Source organism: Protopterus annectens, chromosome 12.part0 (assembly GCF_019279795.1).
Source record: "Protopterus annectens isolate FY-2018-M chromosome 12.part0, PAN1.0, whole genome shotgun sequence".
In the NCBI taxonomy this organism is placed as follows: domain Eukaryota; kingdom Metazoa; phylum Chordata; order Ceratodontiformes; family Protopteridae; genus Protopterus; species Protopterus annectens.
In genome coordinates, this window is record NC_056746.1 from 1,184,927,329 (window position 1) to 1,184,952,285 (window position 24,957).

Consider the following 24,957-nt stretch of genomic DNA (forward strand, 5'->3'; position numbering starts at 1 on the left):
TATACCTGACCCTTTCTCTTCGCAGTGCATTCCACAGAGAATAACAATGTGGAGAGTAATGTTTGGTCTGACCAGCGTTTTGAGATGGAAAAGGGACTTAAAAAATATAGAGCCCTCGTTGTGGAGAACAAATATTTTGACTGTTGCATTTCTTCTAAAATTGTACCTAAAGGGCTCAGGTTTTTCAAAATCCCTAATGGAGTGCACCAGGATGATCCTTTTTTTATAGAACTGACTGATTTTTTTAACAATGCTGGTTTGGATTTCCTGAAACTGTTAATTAAATGGAACAATAAATTAATAGAGCAGTTGAAGGTGGATTTGGAGGTTTTGGATAGTAACATCACTGATAAGTTAAGTAGTCATGGTACAAACAATTTTAAAGAATATGAACAAGTGTTGGAAGCTGTTGATTATTATGAACAGGTTATCACACAAAGAAAGCTTAAGAAAATTGACCATGACATTAAAGCATATAATAACGGTCAAGCTTTTAACAATAATATTTCAAATAAACAGTTCCCTTACAAGCGTGGTAAAAGCGTGGCAAAGGATCGCTTTGACAGCTCCTAAAGTTCTTTTGTAAAAACGGTAGCATGCCTTTAAATCCCAGCTGCAAGAATTTTGTTAGTGGAGTTATGATGCCTGAAGTCATGACTCATCAGGGAGGAGGAGCTGCTGTCATGGGGACTGCAATGGCTACATCTTTGGTGTAAATTTTTTAAACTTCCAGATTTTTGTTTTTTAAATTTATTAGAACATGCTGATACTAGAATTAATGTGCCACTGTCAGACAAACCTAAAGGCACATATAAATGTTTTAGTTGTACTGCATGCAAGTACATTCATGAAGGACCTTATGTATGTTTGGCACATTTGGATCGGACTATCTCAGTACCAGGTAGACCTACATGTAATACTTTTCATGTAGTTTATATGTGTTCTGGATGCACATAATTCTATATAGGCATGACTACTAGGCAGTTAAACAATCGTATCAAAGAGCATTATTATGCTATTAAAATTAGAGATGTAAACAATGCCTTATATAGACATGCTTCAGTTTGCACTGTGTATAAGAAGTTTTCTTTTTCAATTTTAGAACATATTAACAAGGATTTGGGGGGGATATTAAAAACAAAGTGGAAAGGAAAGAAACCTTGTGGCAGCTAAGGCTAGGTGCTGACAGTCCACCTGGACTGAATGACACTATTAATATTAAATGTTTTGTAGAAGAAAGTAAGTTAATTATGTAGTTGCATTGTGTGTTTTTAAGTTGCATTTGCTTGTTTTTAAATGTAATAATAAGTTTATTGAATAATTGGCAAAAGAAAGTAGGGTGTGGATGTTAGTTATTTAAATGGAACAAGTTTTTATATTGTTGTGTTTCTGACGAAGTCTTTTCGATGAAAGCATTGAATAAAATTTTGTATGCTATTTGAGAGCCGTTCCTCTGTTGCTTTCAGTGTTTTTTGGTTATTAGTTTTGGTTTTACACAGAGTGCTGTTTTTTGGTTATTGGTCTCCTGTAGTATTGCCTGAATCTCCTGAACTTGGGTAGGAAGTTGTCGCACACTTTTCCCCAGGGCCGGTGTTAGCATTTTGGGGCCCCCAGCAAATCTCATGTTTGGGGGTCCCCTAGGTACTTCAGTCAAACTATCACCCTGTCACTGCCACCCCTCAGAAGCAGTCTTTTAGTTCATGCTGAAAACTTTTAGCAGTAGTACATACACGTACAGACTTACCTGTAGCTACAGTGCTCTTACAGTTCACCAGGTGTATGTACCACACTATATTCACCCATCTCACAATATAATACATTATAACAACTCTATGCATAGGTCTGGACTTAGGTGAAATGCTTTCTATAGCTCTAAAGTGTATTTTACTTTTTTTCTTTTTACATAATCTTTCCATCCAATGATGGCTTGAAAAGAAATTATGATTAAGGAATACAATTTGTTGTTGCTGCTCAGCTTAACTTCTCCTTGCATCCTTTCAGCACACCTTTCCTGACCAAGACAGCACAAACAACCATTTAGGAAATAACTCGGATAATCCAAGAAACCATAGGGTTATAGGTTTTCTGGGATACATTTTAGAGCATTTCCCAACCTTTTAATCCAGTAGTGTCCTAAACAAAAACATGAGTAAGAAAATATTTTTTTTTCTTTCAAGAAAGCTATAAGTTGTGCCCAAGGCTTAATATTCAAAGATGGCAAAGCAGTAGCTCACAACAAACTAACAAGCCATTTGTTGTCTAGATACAGAGTTCCAGTCTGGCAATATGGCCTACCTCCCTAAACCCCCCAAAAAGGACTAACATTGCATATGCATCCCTCTGGTGTTAGACTGGGATGAAAACAGAAGTTTAGTAACCTTCTTTGTGCACCTCTGAAGTCTCTGAAAAAAAAGTAAAAGAAACCATCACCACACTGGCCTCAGCCCAAACAAAAGCTGTAATGACCTCATGTGCACATCTCTATGGTTTGACTGTAATGAAAATTAAAGAAGCACCCCCCCCCAATAACCTACAGCAGCTTTCTGTGCATGCACTTCTGAGCACATCTGGTTTTAGAATGAGTGCAGTTGAGAGCAGAGGCCATTATCAGCTTTATCCTAACAGGATCAAGGTAAAGACCTTAATCAGAAAATTAATACATTTTTCCCAAACTAGCAATACAGTCACGGATGATTAATGGAGCCCCCTGTATCAATTTGTACAGTCTGGAGAGTGGGGACCACTGGACTCCTTGAAGACTGAATTGTCTGAATGTTCTGCAATATATTTTATGCATTACTTTTGAAATATGATTACTTGTTAGCTACATTTTTTACTGAAACCCAGAAGAATAGCATATGTATCCTGGCATTACTGGGTGTATGCAGAGATAAAATCACTGATATTTTTTACAAACACATACAAAAGCCATAGCAGTACTAGTTTTGTACTTATTTCAGCAAATAGCAATACAGTGTGGACCATTGGTACAGCCACACCAGGTCAGTGAATGCTGTTTAACAATCATTAAACAACAGCAGGGCTAAGTCACGCTTATTTAGTCAGAGAAGAGTAATGTATACCTGTCTTTGTCTCTGATTTCACAGACCTTCCCTGATTTTGCTCATAATTTTGCTTTGTACTTCATAAAAAGTTTGATTTGCTAGTAAATCATTCAGGAACACTGACAGTCAATAATTCCAGGCATAAGATGTTTATACTTCATATTATCCAAAAAAAATGCAAGTTGATGCAAAAGATGTAAGTGAATTAGAGTGATATTTAAAATATGTTCCTGATTTTCAGCCTTTACTCTGCTATTATTTTTGGTATTGTGCTGAATTCTTCTGCAAAGAAGTTAAGAGTTATAGTATCTGATGTTCTACCAATATTTATAAAAATCCCTGAAAGTAAAAACATCTCTGAAGATCAGAAGCATCAGCTCTTCTTAAAATACAAGTTTTGTACTCAAATCAGTCATTCTGGCCTGCTGACCTCTCTAGTGCTTACCTTGGTCACTGTGGGCTGCTGATCTCTCTAGTACTTACCTTGCTCATGTTCATTATCAGCTTTATCCTAACAGGGTCATACCACATCCCTTTTCAGGTTAAAGAGCATAATTAAATTAATACATTTTTCCCTCATTTTTCCTAAACATCAGTTGCTTTTGTGGGCCCCCCACAAAATCAAGAATGATTAAGGGGCCCCCTTGCAGCCACAGATATTGCAAGTACCTAAAGCTGGCTATGTTGTTGGTTTTGGTGGAGAGGATGTCCACCAAGCAGGGTTTAATTAAACCAGAGGCACTATGTCAGTGGTAAAATATTTAATAGAATTATGAAGCATGCTACTTGATAAAACACTGTTACTATAACCATAGATATTTTTTAATTTTAAAGAAGATATAAGTAAGAGTTATTACCCACCTGGTTTACTAAGTATACAAGATTGCTGTACTAGCTTTTGTTAGTTTGACAGACATGTTACAAAATATCAACATAAGATAACTTGCTGTGGTTGGGGGGCCCCCCAGCGATAGCAGGTGCCTAAAGCCGGCTAGGATGCTAATGCAAAACCTGTTATTCTATCAACATAAGTTTGTAAGAGCAATATTTAAAAATTGTCCCTATTTTTGGGTCTTTGTCCCACTTTTATTTATGGTTTGTCCAGATTTCTTGCTCTAAGAGATTGAGAGGTATGCCCCTACACTTGAAGCGCTGATTCAGTTTGCAGATCGCCTGTGAATATTTACCTTGTAATGGAATAGACCAAGAGTGGCTTGATCCATTTTCTGTTGTAAACTGGACTAGTAAAGGAGAGAAACATAAATTGCGTGTATTTGTGTGTAACTCCATTTGTTATGGGATTATTTTGTGTTTGTCTGGAATTTTCCTGACTGCACAAAAGTCAGTTTTGCGATCAAATATTACACAAAAACATTTAGGAATGCTTCTTTTACTTGTACCAGAATATTTTCCTACTACAGGTAGCTGTTACACTGCTGTGTTATGGTAGGCTAGGTCCCATTTGTTGCTGGTGGCTCGAGCTTTCACTAGTAATGCATCTATAACTATCTTACTTTATTATTTCATTACCACAAACATACTTTTAAGTCAACTAATCTGATGCACATCACACACACAAATGCACACATGAAAAAAAAAGTAGGAGTATCTGCCCACAGTAACAGTGCGCATCTAGCATATAAATACTTTATGTATACTTTCAAAATAATTTCCAGTATAGCATCGGCATAGATTACGACGCAATGCAGAGGAAAACATTTTATTGAATAAATGGAAATGCTTGACGTTTCCTGTTTTATGTCATCTGTGGGCTTCATAATGTTTTACAGTAATACTCGATATTTGAGAACCTTTTTCATGGAGGTACACTTGCTAATATATAGCATAGTGGTAGATTTGGTTTATTTTAAGAATACGGATAATCTGACCAGTGAAAGGATTTAAAGCCAGGGCACCTGTATTCTTAGTGCCCTTGGATAGTTTTAAAATGGCTTATCAGCAGAGGATGAAACATTGTCCAGTCCAGGAAATGGACAAAAGCAATATAGAATGTGTTCTTAAAGAAGAAGAAGAAAAAAATCCTCCCTTACAGGAGCAAACCACTATCCCACCATTCATGGAGGATATGGTGTACTGTTCTGGCAACAAGCAGTGTAACTGAGATGGATGTGGATTTTCTGACCAAGATAAAAGATGTGTCTGGGATGCAGTGCCCACTCAGTGATGCAAACATAATTAGGCAAAAGGGATCTTGCATTAACAATTTATGGATGGAACACACTTTTAGGTTAGGGAGAGGATTCAGAAGAGACAGAGAAACAATTCTTTACCAAAGGGTGGGAGGCAGGTAGTATGGTGTGCTATATGAGATGATGAGCTTCCTTGAAAAAAAAAGAATAAATGAGTGAGACAGTGATTTTTTTTTAAATTATGCTCATTAAAGTGTTACAAAACAAAAAGCTTTCAACCAGCAAACACCTTAGCACTTGGTCTCATTTACAATGCTGGAGGTTTCCATTCCTCACTACAAGCTGTCTGTACTCCTCTTCTCACCTCCAGTCTGTCAAGAAGAATCTGCTTACTGTTCCTGAACTTCCTCTTAACACCTCTTCAAGCATATCCATTCTAATATGTTTTGACTGTCTTCCATGTCTCCCTCCACAGATCAATCCTATTCTTACCCCATCCTTCAAGATGGCCATTGTCCAGTCCCACACAGTCTGTTCTGTCAGTAGCCAAATTCCCAGCTGCCCCATTTAGTCTAGAAGTCCACATTCTCTGATCATCCTTTTGTACTACTCTATTCTCACCTTCTAATGCCATATGTCATAGTCAATTTGTTTCTCTTCCACATGTTGAAACTTTGCTTCTATCCTTTCTTCCTTACTTACTCTGAATCATACGGTAGTTTTGTTTGCTTCCCATATATCTCCCCTGATATTTATCCTGAGAAGGTGCTACAAGTGGTCTCACAATTCACTTATCTTGTCATTCCTATGATTTTATGATCCTGTGATCAGTTGTAGAACAGCCTTTCTGATGTTTTCAACTTCAAGTTTGTTAATATTAAGAAACTGCCATAAATCCTGCTTTCCTACCTTAAACCTTTCATTTACAAGTTCAATCTCCTTATCCAGTGACAGGTTGGACATTATTGCATGTCAAAAAAAAAAAAAAGACAACTTCTTTTCCTGGCTGCTGCAGCCAATCAAGTCCTGCACTTCACTGAAGCAGACCTGATTGAGAGCAGCTTACAGGCACGTTAAAAAAAAAAAAAGGAGGAAAACAGTTTGCAGTCGCGCGGTGATGTTACTGAGCCGTGTGGACATCCACAAGGTGCTTTGCTGAGCAACGAGTGGACAAAGAAACACAGCTGCTGCATGGGGGCCCTCATTCACTGGGATGTAATCAGGGGCTCCCTGCGGGTGCCTAACGCCGGCTATACTTTTCCCTTGTCGCCCCTTACAGACACTTGTTTTCTTTCACTATTCTGTTTTCCTCCTTTCCCTCCTTCCCCTCACATGACTCATACATTGCTCTTCTTTATAGCCCATGACCAACAGTAGTTGTTGATTTTCTTTTGGCTTTTCCCAGTTAGGGGTCGCCACAGCGGGACTCCGGTCTGCTAATGATTGGCAGTCAATTTCTATGGTGCTGAGGTGCCAGCCCGACACCCAACCTTCAACAAAGGCACGCCAATTCACACATGTCTTTTGAATGCCACTCGACCGCGGGGAGGACATGCAGACTCCACAGAAAAGGTGCTCCAGCCAAGAATCGAACAGGAGAACCTCTTGCTGTGAGGCGACAATGCTACCGCTGCACCACCACGGCTTACAATAGTAGTACACCACAAATATTTAGTTCTCTTGTGTTATTTTCGCTGTAAAAATATTATACTATATGATGTTATGACAGTAGGCAGGTACTCTTCCTATTGATTTTATTGACTGAGTTCTTGTATCGCATCTGCTTATGACTGTGTTCACTGATGCTACATGTTATCCTGATTAGTTCCAATCTGCATGCCTGCTCTTACATTAGTACAGAAATACTGATATTGATTAAAGTTTAGTATTGATATTGATTAAAGTTTATTGTCTCTTTGGTTGTACTTCCACCATACTAACCCTGAAAATAGTCGAGGTAGATTAGTGTTCTGCCTTGCTTAACACATTTTAAATAAATAAGTAAAGCTATAGAGCATATTATCATGGAACTCATAAACAAAGACATTGGGAGCCTCCAGACACTGGACCCTACCCAATTCAACTTTGTTAAGGGCAGATCTTCCCTCTTAAACCTAGTTGATTTCTTTGAAACAGTTACCAAAGCCATAGATGAGGGCAAGGTAGTCCACACAGCCTACCTGGACCTCGCAAAAGCCTTCAACACAATACCCCACTCGGGCATCATAAATAAGCTTACCAGCTTAAATATCAACCCCTATATCACAAGATGGGTTGCAAACTGGCTCGGAGATAGAACCCACATGGTCAGAATTGTAGGTGCCATGTCCGAATCCAAACCAGTTACAAGTGGCGTCCCACAGGGCTCAGTTCTGGGACCTCTCTTGTTCGGTATATACTTCTCTGAGGTTCAGGCTAACACGGGGGGATTATGGCTGACAATGTTCTCAGATGACTGCAAACTGGGGGCCATAATCGAATCTCCAGCTGACACAAGCATCCTCCAAAAGGGTCTCACAGAGACAGATGCTTGGTGCCAAAGCCATGGCCTCAAGCTAAATGCTAAAAAGTGCATAGTCATCCCCTTTGGGAAAAACAAGGTGCCCACAAATTACCACATAGGTGGTAATCCATTAAGTACGGAAGAAGTAATTAGAGATTTGGGGACCAACATAGATAGTAATCTCTCCTTTGATAATCACGTTGCCAAAGTGGTTAGAAAGACCTTCTATATAGCCCACCTTATCACGAAAGGGTTCGCATCTAGATCAAGAGAGGTCATTGTGCCCCTCTACTCGTCACTCATCAGGCCCATAATTTAATACAATCCTCTTTTGGGATGTACCTTACCCGACACCTGCAGCAACTGGAGAGACCCCAAAAGTACCTCACCAAGAGGATCATGGGCTACAAACAGATGTCCAATGCAGCTCGAGTAAAGAAACTCCAGCTCTACTCAGTTGCTTACCGCCTACTCAGAGGCGATCTATGCCTGACGTACAAAGCCATGCCAAACCCAGAATTAATGGACATGCTCCACCTCAAAAAATCCAAGTCCCTTAGAGCTACACGCTCCAGGGGCCTAAACCTCAGCACAAAAATAAATAGGACATGCTGGAGGGATAGATTCATTTCCCAGAGGCTCCCCTCACTCTGGAATAGAACCCCAATTCATGTTAGACATAGCCCCTCGCTGACCCTCTTCAAGCAAAATCTGGACGTGTGGATGGGAAATCGCAAATTCACCCCTGGGATCTCTCCTGTGTCCCTGTTAGACAGAGGCACAGTAAACTAATCTTATAAGGGAACCTTCTGTGACCTACTTTACAGAGGCACAGTAGGCTAATCTAATAGGGAGGTGGAAGCCAAATACACTCTGGCTAGACTTATAAATGCCCTAGGGCAGATAGCCTAGTATCTACCTATGAACCTATGAACCTATAAAATAAATTAAATTAAATTAAAAAGAAACACTTTCTTTGTAAGTACTAAGTGGTTAGTGTCAGCTGTTGCATGCAATACCCACTCCAGCATCTTTACTCCCAAGAAGCATTCTTAGTCCTAAACATGACATCTGGAAAAATCTTCCAACACATGCAATCCCACAATCTTACCTTCCATGCCCAGTGTCCTTGGATGCCAGGAAGTACTGCCCAAATGAGTCAGTGGGGCTGCACTTAACAATTGTGGGAATACTGGTGGGAAGAGCATGAAAAAATTCTAACATTCATAGGTTCATAGGTAATTACTAGGCTATCAACCCCAGGGGAGGGAATTTTTAAGCCTAGCCATGCTTCCCAAATATTTCTGACAATTCTGATATCCTAAAGTTATTTTAAAAGTTATATGTAGGCTTAGACATGGCTGGTCAAGCATTTATAGGCTGCCTATCTCTGCTAGAGACATAGATGCCAAGCCAGGATAAAATTTCCAATTCCCCATCCACTGGTCTAAGTTATGCTTGAATTATGTTACAGAAGAAATCTACATCACATGGATGTGAAGCCTGTCCCTCTAATATGTCTTATTTATATTGCAGTTGAGGTTCAAGTCCTTATATCAGGTAATTCTGATGCTATTTGTTTTGTGGATGTGCAAAAGGTCCATCAGAGCCGGATCAGGGAATGCTTTCTAGCCCAGACATAGAGCGCCTCTCAACAATCTGTAGGAGACTGAGTACAGGGATAGGGCTTTGAGGCTGTCCTTGTAGGACATGTTATTTAGGATATACATTATTTTCCTGAAGGGTTGCATAATGGTTCAGGTGTTTACCTTACAGACACATAGTGCAGAGTTTGATTCTCAAATGGGATAACTAACTAGGCTTAAAATGGCCCAGAAGGGCAGTTAGCCTAGTATTAACCTATGAATCTATGAACCTCTGCTGACATTCCAGTTATTTCATATGCCTGGTCAGGTACATGCCAAAGGGGGCACTGTACTCAGTGATTGGTTTGATAGGGCCAAGTACAGTGGGACAATGACATCCTTGGGCCTAGATTCCATACATTTATTATAAGATTCTCATTTCATATTACCCATTTCTGCCTTTCTGAGCTTCCAGTCATCTCCTACACTTGCTCTAAATAGCAGGATTCCCTTACCTAGTTAATTCCCATACCTTGTTATAGACTGCATGTTTCCACAAGGCCATATTAAATGGATGAACTTCCTCAGAATGATTAATAACAATCATAGGTTCATAGGTTCATAGGTAAGTACTAGGCTATATGCCCTTGCGAGCCATTTTAAGCCTAACCAATTCCCTTTTTGGTGCTTGAATTAACATGCCCCTTTTGGTGTTAGATTGGCTTTACCCATCCCATGGTTGATAATTATACCAGTAGGTCCATCATTATTGGGTTGAAGGATGCCTTGTATGTCAGACATAGGTCACCTCTTAGCAGTCTGTAATATGCCGAGTATAGTGACAGGGCTTTCAGATAGTCCATGCAGGACATACTAATACAATTATATAACATGATATATGAATAGATAGAAACCATATAATTATAGTAATATTCTCAGGCCTCTTCTTAGAAATGGCACTGCAAACATACAACCCCACTTATAACGCTTTCTAAAAGTGTATTTTTATATATTTAATTATTTGTTAAACTGGGCAAATGGAATGGTACTTGCAGATCCTTTTCAGACATATTACAGTTCACAAGGGAAACAGCACAGGTTATAATCAGGGATAATCATGCTTTGAAATATGGAAGGATGTCAAATGCCTTATGGAAACCCACATGGATGTAGGGAGAACATGCAAAACCCACACCATTTGCTTAGCCCTCTGTAATACATTTTCTCCAAAACCCTCCCCAGTCTAGTCCAACCATTTTCTAGTTTTATGTTTCTGCTTGCCCCCTATTTTGTATGCGAGTCTGAATTGTGATACCACTGCAGTGCATTTATGAGTCGAAATGATTCTGTTACTGTTTTTCCACTTTCAATCAAGTGAATACTTTTTAAGTCTCTGTCTCCCACTAATCAAGACACACACCTCATACTTTACTTGTCTGGGATTATTTTGCTCTTATCCATGACTGCAGAGCATTTCTCTGACATACCGTTGAACTGGTAACATTGTGTCACTAGTCTTAGTGATCAAAATTGATTGCACATCACATTATCTGTTAATTTTTTAATGCTTACTTCTGTTTGAGTTCATGCTGCCTGAAACTGACTATTCCACAGTTATTTCTTGTGATTCTATTCAGCTGCAACCAATCGTAAACTTTATGTCAGCAAGGAAAGCATAAGAAAACAGTACCTTCCTAAATTAAGCCTAGTGTTATTAATTTCTGAGACAGTAATTACAGTATTATAGAAAATCTGGGTAATCCAACTAGTTTTGGATTGAAAACTCTGTTGAGCACTCAGCAACAATAATGGGCTACAATGGGAGTGTGAGCAGTTAACACTGTCATCAGTCATGCAAGAGGCATGTGAAGCTACAGTTACTAATAAATGCATAATGAGCTATATGGTTCACTTCACTGTCAACACTTGTAACTATGACACGAGCAAGACTATTAGTAGGAAAAAGCCCTGCATTTTGCAGTACTGCCTCTTACACAAATCTCTGGGCAACATAAGGCATAATGACCCTGTCATCAGTAGCATAGGATGAAGTGAAGGAGCAGCCACCCTGGGGTCAAAGTGTTACAGGGGAGCAACCAGCAGACTCAGTTTTTTTATTTGTTTGCTTGTTTTTTTAATTTTCACTCTCCTAAATACTGTGCCACTCAACCAAAGCCCTAAGGCAAAACAGCATGCTCAACACACTAGTCATAGGTGACTCAATAGTGAGGCACACTGATGTCCCACTCACTAGGTTGAATAAGGAGAAAGTAACAGTCAGCTGCCTATCAGGTGCCAGGATCTGCCACATAACACATGCACTCAGGTCCCTCAACAACAGGTACAAATACGAATCTGTCATTGTACATGTGGGTGTGAATGACCTGAGACATATCTCCCAGGACTACATGAAAAGAGACATTGAGGAGCTATCGAGTTATGTAGCTCAGGCGGGAATGATCCAAGCCCTGAGCAGCATCCTACCATCACCCAGAATGATACCACAGTTTGTTTGTGTCTTTCGGCTTTTCCGGTCAGGGGTCGCCACAGCGGAACTCCAGTCCGCTAATGATTGGCAGTTGATTTTTACGTACTGGCTTGCCAGGCCTGACGCACAACCTTCAATGAAGGTACGCCCATTCATGCATGTTTCCACACAGAAGACCCTCTAGCTGAGAATCAAACCAGACAGCGTCTTACTGTGAGGTGACAATGCTACCACAGCACCACCACAAGCAGAAAATTATTGATTTCAACAATTGGCTAAGTTTCTGGTGTCATTCTAAGGGGATCCAGTTTTTGTCTGCCTGGGATGACATGATTGACAGACCTCGATGCTTTGCCAGAGATGGCCTGTATCTGTCACCCCTGGGCTTCTGCATACTGGCCAAGGCTCTTGCAACCCCTATAGTGCCTTTTTTAGGTGGAGTTCCAAAAACCAAATTGCCACCGTAACAGCTACAAACAAATGCAATATGAGGGTCATGCAGCTCATCGCTAGAAGTCTAAATCTCAAAATGCACTCACTCAAAGCACTCCTTAAAATGGAGAACATCGACATTTGTGCTCAGAGACCTGGTTCAAGGCAGCAGAAAGCACCCCAGCACTACCAGGCTATAACTCATTCCACACCTTTCGGCCCCAGAAATTGGACCGAAGCTCCAAAGGCGGTGGTGTTTCCATATTCATAAAGGATGTGCACACCTCCAGACTGGTAGCCCAACATAATGCATCAGAGATATTTCAGGTGCAGCTAACATTGGGTAAGACAGGAATTCATGTCGTAGCCTGCTATAGGTCCCCAACCATGTCCCAAGACTCACACTCCACGTTCCTAAGCATCCTAGAGAATATTAGGGTCCAACCTAACACTCTCTTACTAGGTGACTTCAACTACCCCTCCATTAACTGGGTAAACTACTCATGTACCAATACACTTGCCCAACGATTCCTGGAGTTCATTAATTCCAATGCCGTGGACCAGCTAGTTCTTACCCCCACTAGAGGTAGCAATATCCTTGACTTGGTCATTACTAACATGGGTGACCATTGCTCTACACCAATAGTTGTCTCCTCCCTGGTTATATCTGATCACAAACTAATCACCTTTGAAATCCACCCCCCGCCCCCACAAAGGTAACCACTATGAAAACCTTCTCCAAAGCTAACTTTGGGCTCCTAAGAACAGAGGTGGTTAACTTCACGGCACCCATGCAAATGGAGAATAGTTGCATGACCGCAGAATCATACACCAATGCACTGTACGAACACGTACACAAATGCATGGATCTCGTCATACCCAATAGAACCAAGATGCTCACCTCCAAAAAAGGAAGCCACTCTGGTGGTCCCCTGCCATAAACAAACTCTACAACAGAAGGAGGAATCTGGTGCAGAATAAGGTGAAGTCCCAAGTCTGGAAAAACTCCCTTATCAAAAAGTTGAGATCACTCATCAAATCCTCTAAAGCTAGCTATGAAAACAGAATTGCAGCAGATAGTAAAGACAACCACAAGGACTTCTGTAATTATGTAAAGAATCTCCATGACAATACCCAGATTTGCTCTGAGCTACTGCACAATGGTACCTCCTATACCAAGCCAACAGATATTGCCAGTATACTGGCCGACAGATTCAGTGTCAACTTTACCCCCCAAAGGACCAATCACAGTGCCATTAGATTGCCAGGCACCCAGTATTACTGCTGCACAGGTTAAAATAGCACTGCCCAAGGCCATGAATATAGCTTCTATGGGACCTGACAATATCCCTGGTTGTGTTCTACATGAACCACAGAGTGAACTGGCACCTTACCTGTGTGCCCTGTTCAATCACAGCCTCACCTCAGGCTTTGTCCCTACTGAATGGCGCACTGTTACAGTCATCCCTCTCCACAAAGGAGTGACTACAGACCCTGGGAACTATCGCCCCATTAGCCTGATGAGTCTGCAGAGCTATGGAATGCATCATCATGGACCTAATAAACAAACAAAGATATAGGGAATCTCCAAACTCTGGATCCCACACAGTTTGGTTTTGTGAAGGGTCGATCATCCTTGAGTCAGTCACCAGAGTTGTGGATGAAGGTAAGGTGGTTCATATAGCCTACCTTGATCTGGCCAAGGCTTTTGATACCATTTCCCACTCAGGAATCATAGATAAACTCACTAAGCTTGGCATCAACCCCTATATCACTAGGTGGGTTGCAAACTGGCTCACAGATAGAACCCACAGTGTGAAAGCAGCTGACTCCTTGTCAGACTGCCGACTAGTCACGAGTGGAGTCCCACAGGGTTCGGTCCTGGGTCCTCTCCTGTTTGGTATCTACTTCTCTGAAGTCCAGGCCAACATGAGGGGACTCTGGCTGACAAAGTTCATAGATGATTGCAAGTTGGGAGCTATTATTAATTCCCCAAGTGATGTTGACAGCCTACAGAATGGCCTCACTGAGACCAACGACTGATGTCAGAACCATGGCCTTAAGCTCAATGCTAAAAAATGTGTCATCATCCCCTTTAGGGAAAAACCTTGTTCCCATGAATTGCCACATTGATGGTAGTCCACTGAACACAGAAGGTGTTATAAGAGATCTGGGAACACAGGTTGACAGCAACCTCTCTTTTGATCACCACATTGCCACTGTGGTCAGGAAGTCCTTCTATGTGGCACATCTCATTACTAAAGGTTTTGCATCCAGGAAGAAAGAGGAAATTTTCTCCCTCTACTATTCCATCATTAGGCCAATCATCGAGTACAATGCCCCATTTGGCATGTACCTCACTAGACACCTGCAACAACTGGAAAGTCTGCAAAAGTACCTCACAAAGAGGATCCTAGGCCTTAAACACTTGTCCTATATGGACAGACTCAAAAAACTCCAACTATTCTCTTTACTTAGAGGCAATCTCTGCTTGACTTACAAAGCCATGTCTGACCCAGCTCTGTTAGAAATGCTACATCTAAAAAAATCCCAATCCCTCCGTGCCGCACACTCTAGAGACCTCAACCTCATTACCACAATTAACAGGAGATGCAGGAGGGACAGGTTCATAACCCAGAGACTGCCCGTGCTATGTAACAGACTTCCCATACATGTCAAGCAGAGTACATTGCTGATCCTCTTCAAGAGAAATCTTGATGAAAGGATGGAAAATAGAAAATTCACCCCTGGGATAACTCCAGTGGCTCTACTTGGCAGAGGTGCTGGGAACTAAGGTCGGGTGGCACTGTGCCAGGGTAATCCTATGGCTAGACGTGTAAAGGCCCCAGGGCCATTAGCCTAGTACACACCTATGAACCTATGAACTCCTCAAGTAAATAGGCCTATAAAACATGAGTCATTAGGACCTGGCACTCCTCCTTAGAGAAGGGAGGATAGTCAAATCAGAGAAGGGACATTTTTTTTTGCTCTCGTGCAGAGTGTGAGGGTGCACAGCTTCAGGACCTGGAGGGGTGCCAAATCAGGGTGTGGCACTGGGCATCAAATGTGCAAGCTATGGTTCTGCCTGTCATAGCCTGGTGCAGAACCCCCCTGAAGGAGCGGGGCCCTTTTGGGCCAAACACATCCCAAAATATATCCCTAAGACTGGCCATGCTGATACCATAAAGCATCATAGAGCATTTGTGGTCCAGGAGTGAAGGTTGCTGCTCACTAAACTTTCTGCCATTTATTTTGTTGTGATATTTAAACTCAGACAGCAAATAACAGCTAACACTAACCACAAATAATGGTGATTTGAAAGACACTTATATTACTTCATTAACAAAATCTGTTTAGAAAGACATGCCAGAGAAGTCTTTAGTAATGAGTTTGTGGCAGACTTTAAGACTAGTAAAAATCACATCCAGCATACTAGTACAAAAAATGTATTAAAATAAAATATAAATGTAATATCTGGGGGAAGTTGATGTGTGATAAGAGGATTTCCAAATCTGTGTAATTTATTTAGTTCTCTCTGTTTCTCTTTTTTTATTTCATTAACTATTCATTTATTGGGGAATAAAGTTGTTGATAAGGAAATGCATGAAGTCATCTTCGTTAAGACACACCTGGAAGTTCAGGACAAAGGTCATTACATATTTCAGGCTTCTGTCAATATATTTAGTTGGGAGATAGACTGTATACAGTCAAGAGCTGTTCCACTGAAAAGGAAGACACAGGCAAATGAGACTTAGTAATGGTAAGTACAAGGATTTTGGCAAAATTAAAAATAAAATATTAAAGGGAAATTCTAAAGATTGGGCAATACCCACATTTCCAGTTTGTTAACTAACACTGATGTAAAGTTTTGTATCTCCTTGTACTTAAACTGTAAAGGAAAAGCAGGATAAGCCATAGTTGGAACAACAATTAAAAAATCAGAGAAACAAAGCAGCACTGATTGAGCCATACATAAGCTATAAAATGTATATGCTGTTATTAAAAAGTAAGCATGAACCTATGTGTTCACAAGCGGAGTACAAATTTGGCAAGCAAACATTGACGGTTGCCCTGGTTTGTGAGCATGGATGGAACTGATAGAAACAGACTGCTCTACTTTGGAAAACTAAACCATATAAATTGGGCCACATGTTACTTTTGTATTATCACTTATACTGCATGGTTTATATGCCTACCTTGGCACTACTACTTGTTTGGATTTCTTCAGATTGTAGGCATTGTAGTATGCATAGGGGAGAGGAATTGTTTTTCTTTTTGTTTTTCCTTGCTGTGCAACACCTGATTTTGTTTATTGTTACCTAACTATGTCTGTTTGTGTGTGTTTCAGGAGAAACTCAAGTACCGGCCATGGTTCTATAGACAGGGCACCAAACAGATCGGGGGATTTGTGAAGGAGTTCAGAGATTTGGCATTCCTCACTATAAAGGTATCATGATAAAAAAAAAAAAAAACAGAACAGAAACACCATGTAGTAAGCATCCACAAGCTATAGATTCATGGAATGATAGGGCAGAGTTTTACAAATGATGCCTCAGGATTAATCTTTCTTTTTGTTGCATTTTCTTTCCTTCAGGTGATCTGATGATCTTCCAGCATGTCCATAGGTGTACATGATGTGTGTGAATGTTAATCTCCTGCAACAGACTGGTGCACTATCCAGGACTAGTTTATCTGCCTTGCACCTGTTGAGTTGCTCGGCTAGGCTGCAGCTCATGAATGAATGAGCTCATAAATGAATGTTTATGAAGTTATTTGCCTTTCTTGTTCTTGATTTCTGGCTGTCAGACTCTATTTACATTCATCTGTTCATTGTACTGATCTTCTGTTATACTGTTCAACCCTTGAGGTGCTGGGCATCATACATCTTCTATATCACTTTAGTGTCCTACCTCTGCAGCAGAACATACCCGCCATTCTGAGTGAAACTCACAGGCTATACAATTTAGCAGAATAGCTGTACATTCCAACATCTGGGTAAGGTTGCCCCTACAGACTCTCAAGCCCTGTCTCTACATCTCCTCTCATTCCTCTGATATGGGTTACCCATGCATCTGATCATCTAAACAACCTTCCTGACAGCATTATTTTTTTACAAGTGAACTTTGCAGTACCGTGCCCAGCATCCACAGGTCAAGTTTTCAATTTTGTAAGTATGTTTGCAAGGTACAATGCTTTTATGAGGATGGATATGAACCACAGACTAGGAAAACTAAGCAGGTATGCTAACCTTTGGTCATTTGACCATCCATTTGAAGTTTCATCTCTGATGGTACTTCTTGATGGATATATACCATTGACTTATTTTAAAGGAACACAAATATACAATCATGAATTTAATGATTGTTTAACCTGCCCATTCATTTATCTATTCATTCATTCATTTATTCATTCAAAAATTTGCTTAGAAATGCTTTGTTAGAACAAATTGAAAAATGCTGCTTGTAAAATTATTTATATATTGCTTGTAATATATATATAGTTGATGTTAAACAAAATCAACATAAAAAAAACATTGAAGGAACTGAAACATAGCATCTGGAAGACAAAGGCATCCCATGAACTTAGACCAGGATCAGAAGCTAAGGATAATTACAAATCGTTTCTTTATGTACATAAAAAAATTAAGAAATAACACCTAACATTGCTCTGAACATCTTTAAAATACCACCTCCTACTTGGATCCAGTAAATATCGTGAATATATTAACTTACAAAGCCAGTGAAAATTTCACCCCGACTGAGACAGCTACATAAAGCCTACATATACAAAGGATCTTATACCCGCTACCATTACAAAATACCACTTGCTAAAGGTACTTTCCAAAATAAAAAAAGATACTTCCTTCATAGGACCTGCTCTTCCAGCTATTCAACCTGAGCTTAGCCACTGGTGTTGCCCGTGAGGTTGTCCCCGAGGTATTGTGCACAGCAATGTGATGCCACTTCACAAGGCCAGCCCCACCACAGATTCCAGAAGACAGTGACCCATTAGCTGACAAGCCTCATCTGTAAGACCATGGAAAGGGTCATAACTGACCTGATAAGCTAAGATATTAAAATCTTAGTTAGACGTGATCCCCAACAGTTTGACTTTGCTAAGAGTAGATCCTGTCTAATGAATCTGCTAATCTTGTTTGAGAAGGTAACATGAGCCATATATAGAGGTCATGCTGTTCATACAGTATACCTTGACCTCACCAAAGCATTTGATACCATACCACATGGTGGCATAATTAACAAGCTAAATATGTTCCAAATTAAGCGCTTTAGTAAGGTGAATAGCAAATTGGCTGTTGGACAGAACCCACATAGGGAAGGTGGCATCCCCAGACAGCATGAAGGTAACCAGTAGAGATCCTCAAGAATCTATCCTAGGAACTCTCATATTCAGCATATACTTCACTGATCTCTAAATGAAAAACCTTTTAGCCTAGTTTTTAACATGCTTGTAAATTGGCTGTCATCCTCAAATCCCATTCTGACATGCAGAAGCTACAACCTGAACTCATATGATAATAAGTAAAACATCCTTTGCAATTACGGCTTCCAACAGTACCAAAACGGAACTTGTCACACAAACCTAATTACTAGGAGTTTACGTAGATGAAGACCTAAAGTCTGACTTCCCCATTCAACATGCAGTGCAAAATATAACACCAAAAACTAAGCAGTTTCTATAGGGCAACACCCTCGCTATCTACACTGCACAATATCATATTACCACTATTCTCCTCTTGCCTCCTCTACACTGCATGATATCATATTACCACTATTCTCCTTCCACCTCCTCTACACTGCATGATATCATATTACCATTATTCTCTTCCCACCGCCTCTACACTGCACGATATCATATTACCACTATTCTCCTCCTACCTCCTCTACACTGCATGATATCATATTACCACTATTCTCCTCCCACCTCCTCTACACTGCACAATATCATATTACCACTATTCTCCTCCTGCCTCCTCTACACTGCACGATATCATATTACTATTCTCCTTCCACCTCCTCTACACTGCATGATATCATATTACCACTATTCTCCTCCCGCCTCCTCTACACTGCACGGTATCATATTACCACTATTCTCCTCCTACCTCCTCTATACTGCATGATATCATATTACCACGGTTCTCCTCCCACCTCCTCTCCTCTAAGCAACACCAGTAGTGGCAAACATCCAACTAACTCAATTAAAGTCAAGCAGTGTTGCAGCAAGGTCACAACCTTTGCACCCAACCTCCCCCATAGATCACATCACTGTTTGGCCCTTAGATACCTGCGGTGGCTTGAACTACCTCACCAATTAACATAATTCCAACTCCCTATTGTCCACATTCTATTAAACAATCTAATAAACATATCAAATGACTGCCCATCTCTAGATAGCCTTGTACAACCATACAACCCACCCAAAAGCTTACCCTCTTCTGCAAAGCCCTCCTAAATATATCAAAACCTAATAACTCTCTGGACTGTTCCCTCAACTCCCATCAAGTGTCAAGAGCCTGGAACAGCACCCTCCCCCAGCATCAGTAAGGCAAGACTGCTCAGTAAGTTGTTCAAACTACAGCTAAGGTCTCACATACTTGGCTCCTAGCTGTGCAAATGTGGTGCAGCAGATTAAGGCATCACTGCCCTTCAGCCCCTATCCACATCTTACCTGTACTGTAAGTACTCTCGTCCCCCTTTTTGTTTTAGTCCTTCACCATCAGCTACCCTTCTCTTCCATTTCTCAACTCTAGTTCTCTCACCGCTGTACCTCTTGTAAGAGGTACTTGAAAGTAGCAGCAGTAGTTTTGTCCGCATACTTAATTAAATTTGAAATGCAGTTCTCCATCTTTTGAAAAATGTTGCAAACACTACTGTATATTATTGCCTTTCAAATGTTAGTGTTACTCTGTCTATTACTGTTGTTTGTACATTGGAGCCTCCACTGAAAACGGGTCCTCTGCTCAGTCAGATTTTCTCAGTAAACAAAAGCAATAAATAAATAACTGGTGCACAGAAACAAAATGGACTAAAACTAAATGCTAAAAAGAGCAATACTGTTAAATTTGGTAAATGATTCAAAATCTCATTTTATAGTGTAAACACCCCTCTAAAAAATGATGTTGTGAGAGACCTTGGAATGTGGAGGATAATTCCTAGGTGTTTTTTACATAGGCCAGTATGGTTTAGTTATGTGATGCACAAGTGTTTCCTTGCCCTGGGAAAAATCATGGTTGTCATTTTTGTCTCGACATTCTGACGTTCAGTGTTATGGGCTTCGGGATTTGAAAGAATGGTGTGGCATTTCTGTGCACATGAATCTACTCAAACTGCTCTCAGGATTTCTTTCTTTCTTTCTCTTTTTTTTGGCTAATCGATGCAGTTATGATAGCATGGCCTTAAGGTTTGTAATGTAATCTGTTTTAATGATGCAGACATTCTTAATGATGTGGAGGCAGTTCATTAATAAATTTTTATTTATTTATTATTTATTTTTGCGCCCCCTTTCAAGAAAGTCATTGATATTGCTTTGTAACGTGCTGTATGGGTCTTAGGGATACAGTAGTAGATTAAAGTAATGTTCTATTAACTGCTAATATACTACAAATATATCTCAAAAGTATGTCATAGTTTGCTGTGCTTGAGAACTGCTATAAGCTGAAGCATTAACCCATGAAAAGCCAAAGTCATTTTATGCCTACTGAAATGGATACACACTTATGCAATGGTGCGATTCTTAGACGTCAGGTCAGCTGACCTTCATTTGCATAGGAGCTTCATAAATTAGCCCCAGTTTATGTCAATACATTTAAGTCTGTCATATTTTACTGCAATTTGTTTTTTGCCAACAGTCCGTGGAAAGCAGGTAACACAAATTCCCACCACACATAACTGCAGTGACTATGAATTCATCCCTTATTTTCAAACAAAATTCTTTACTTGGTAAAAGTCAGTACTCTGTAAGCTTTACATAATTCAACCTGACCTAGGGAAATCACTTCACACAGTTCATAGTATCACAGGAATTACAAGGTTAGGAAATTGGGAGACTGTGTGCACCCTGACAATTGCCACCTTTATGAAGTACCTCATACTTATGCCAGAGCAAAGCAGGTCATGTCTGGTTTGTCCATTCATGAAGAATGTAAGAGTGTCACTCTGTTAATATGTAAGGGCAAATGCTTTCAGAGATGGAGTAAATGGATTATAGACTTCTTTCTCTGTTGTGTTTTATTCATATAATGGTGGAGATTTAAATCCTTAGTTCAAATGTTTATGGAGCTGTTTGCCTTCTTTAGATGCAAGAGATCAAGGAGGCTGGGTCCTTAATGGCATGGAATGCAATACACATGTAGTCAAGGGTCTTTAAACCAGTAATCCTTTTTGTTACAAACCTCTGTGGCCTTTCTAACTGAATGGTATGTCTAGATAGGTACATTCTGAAGGAGTTACTCTAGTCTATATTTGGCCTAATCAGTGCTGAGTACAGTGGAATAATAACTTCTTTGACATAGATGAGATGCCTTTAGATATCAGTTGTGCTAGGTACAAGGATTTCCTGGTTAATGATATGAAACGATGATCAAATGAGTGGGAGTTGTTGACCAAGGTGACAAGATCTTGAACTACTGTAAGTGGGAGACTGGCTGTACCCTAAGTTGTAGAACTGAGAATTCTGGGAGGACTCTAGAAGAAATTATCAGAAGAAAGAAGTAAGGCAGTCTGGAGGGTGTTTCTGTGAGGAAAGCAGCTGATAGGAGAAGCCAATCAAAATTATCCCTAACATCCCTAACTTTGAGAAAGTGCAGGGAGCATCACAGTATAAAGAGAGATGCTGTATCATTGTGGTTTCTGTAAGTATAAATCCTACATAGTTAAGGAGTCAGGTGCCATCTCAAGTAAAAAGGAATCTAGTGGTGTACCTCAGGGCTCATTATTTGGACCCATCCTTTTGGCATATACTTCTCTGACCTCCAAACCTAAGTTTGCCACTGATTGTAAGCTGAGCGTCACTGTCTATTCTCCCCATAATACAAAATTTGCTATAATGATAATCCTTACAAACCAATGGTGTGCTAAAAAAGGACTAAACTGAAATGCCAAAAAAGTGATATATGGTCACATTTGGTAAACAATTGTTATCAACACATTAGATTGGGAAGCAGAAACAAGCAACACGTGAGCTAACTACTGCTCTGCACAAATATATATAAAAAAAACACAAGAACAAAAAAAATAATAAAAATGAAACTGTAAGCATTTTTTTTTTTGTGGGGAAGCAAGCTCCCTGCACACCCCATGAAGAGTGCAAGCCTTACATACCAACTCTATGGTGTCATAAACACGAAGAAAGGAGAAACCTCAAAAAAAGAAGGAATCATTGCAGGTACACACAAATAAATTGCACCAGCTTTGATTTCCCATGGAAAATGGCTAGCAGCATTTTGTATTTTGGTGTTTTTTAGCAAGGGGACAATACTTAAGGAATTGAATATTTGTGAAGTGTATTTACACCATATGCATTCATGTTTGTGCATGTATCTGTATAATTTTAGTCAGAAAGTTTTGCATTTTTTATAGTTTAATGTAGCTTCTGAGTTTTGTGAGAGCATGTCATCCTACCAAGAAGCTCATGAATTTTTCTACTGTTTACTTTGTAGGGAGCTGGACACATGGTCCCTGCAGACAACCCTAAAGCTGCATTTACAATGTTCAGTCGCTTCATTAACGGCAAGCCCTACTAAAGAAGCATGGATTACTGACTAGCTGGGTGTGGTAGTGGAAACAAATTCAAGAAGCGACTAGGTTTTGCTTTAGTATTCTCCATTTTGTGCAGAGTGGAAACAGATTTTCACTGATAATATGACTCATTACTTTCCTGTTTATTTTTGCTATGCCTTCTTCAAACATGGTCTCTCCTGCATGACAGCATTAGCCCTGGATAAGTTGTAGTACAAGCATCATATTTATTTTTAATAGCATCTTCCTTCTCATCATGGTTCTTTTTCATGGATTTGGTGGGTAATTTCCTAAACCTCTCAAAGGGGCAGTATATGGACAATGTACAGTCTCATTCCTGAACACGGCGACTGTCTTAGTAAGGAAGCTGTGATATATACTACTCAAATCCTGTGTTGTGATCCATTCGGGGAGGGGCAAAGCTCTGTCATTCATCGGTGGAGGAAAGGCCTCACTTTCCCTCACTCATACTCACTAGATCTAGGCAGTTATTTAAGCTTTAAGGTGTATGTGCAGGTTTTAAAGAATTTTATTTTTATGATGCAGATTGTCTAAATGTGAATGAGAGGTGGTGGTGTGGAAAATATGCAAGACATTAATTTGATTAGCAGGTGCATCTTAATGTATACGTAAAGCCAGGATTCAGTGACGTGGTCAATATTATGCACAAGTTGAAGCCAAAATATATAAAGCACTGAAGGGTATGTGACAATTGCCACTTAACTTACATAACAATATTTATTGAATTTAATCAGTTTTATTGTTAGTCTAATGAAGTCTTTGTATGAAAGAGGAAAAGAGCTTACTCTGTGTTTTTATAATAATAGTTGGTTTGGAACCTGACATTTATCTGCAGTTTACCTTGGGATAAGAACGTTTTTTAATACATCTAGGCAGAAAGCATAAATAAATGTAAGTTACTGACATGATCTGGAATGTATGTAATAGTATGGCAGGGATTTTATGGAATCTGGCTGTGTACTATTCATTGAACAAAATGAATAATATAGTGAATAGTGTTGTTTCCACTTTCTGTTTATGTAAATAAACAGATTTTCATGTAATAGCTAGAATCTGTGCGCATCAGCAATTTTTGAACCCTTACCTTCTGCCCACACCACATTTTTTTAATACCCTCTTCTCTCTCTGTTTTATAGAATTCGTTAAGTAAAAGATACAGAGACAAAGTTTTACTCAGTTGTTAAATGCTTTAATGTTTCCTAAATGAACAGTTGTACAATTTTAATCACCTCTCTTCTCAGCATGAGGCTTTTTTATATGTGCAACACTGGGAAATCTCACTATTACTTTAGTAAGCCTCTGCAGTAGGAAAAGCAGATCCGTTCTGCCAAAACTGAAGACAGATGTTTCTTCACAAACAGCAAGAGTTGTACCAGTGAAGCTGATAAAAGAGGGGAAAACTTGCAGCTTGTTGTGACTTTGAACTCCACAAGTGGGTTTTATTTATGCTATTTATGTTTGAAGATTTATTTACAGTTGTAAATAAAATGCTAGTTGAGAAGTTTACATCTGTTCATGGTTTTCTATTGCCTTCTGATGTTTATCTCAGTGAAGGTAGAGAGGTAGACCATTTTGTATAATTTTCTTTAAAATGTTTCAAAATACTGACTGTAAAAATGACTGAAAACATGACTTGTGACTTGAGAGTTTAGCAGTGTCTATTCCTTGCCAAGCATAAGCAAAGGGTAAAAACTTCATTATACAATATAAAACAGTAAGTATTTAAAAACAGGAATAATGACTGGTCATTCACCTGAGCATACTCATTGCAAACCAAGCATTTACCAGAAGTCTGGTTTAAACTATTACTGCTGCTCTAACAGCATTAATAATACGGCCACCAGTGTGTGTGTGTGTGTGTGTGTGTGTGTGTGTGTGTGTTGTGTGAGTGAGCATGTGAACCTGTGTCAACTGCTTGAAAACAAAAGTTTGAATATGAAGTACTCAAAAAAGTA

General features: G+C 39.7%; 1 protein-coding gene across 1 annotated transcript in view; it reads left to right on the forward strand.

Moving 5' to 3' along the window:
- Positions 1-24,503, forward strand: part of LOC122817074 (lysosomal protective protein-like) — a 337,956-nt gene extending 313,453 nt beyond the window's left edge. The window contains exons 14-15 of the mRNA XM_044090226.1: positions 16,573-16,671; positions 22,903-24,503. Coding sequence (XP_043946161.1) covers positions 16,573-16,671; positions 22,903-22,986 — 183 coding nt within the window. The 3' untranslated portion in view covers positions 22,987-24,503. The remainder of the gene's footprint in view (positions 1-16,572; positions 16,672-22,902) is intronic.
- Positions 24,504-24,957: the final 454 nt, after the last annotated feature.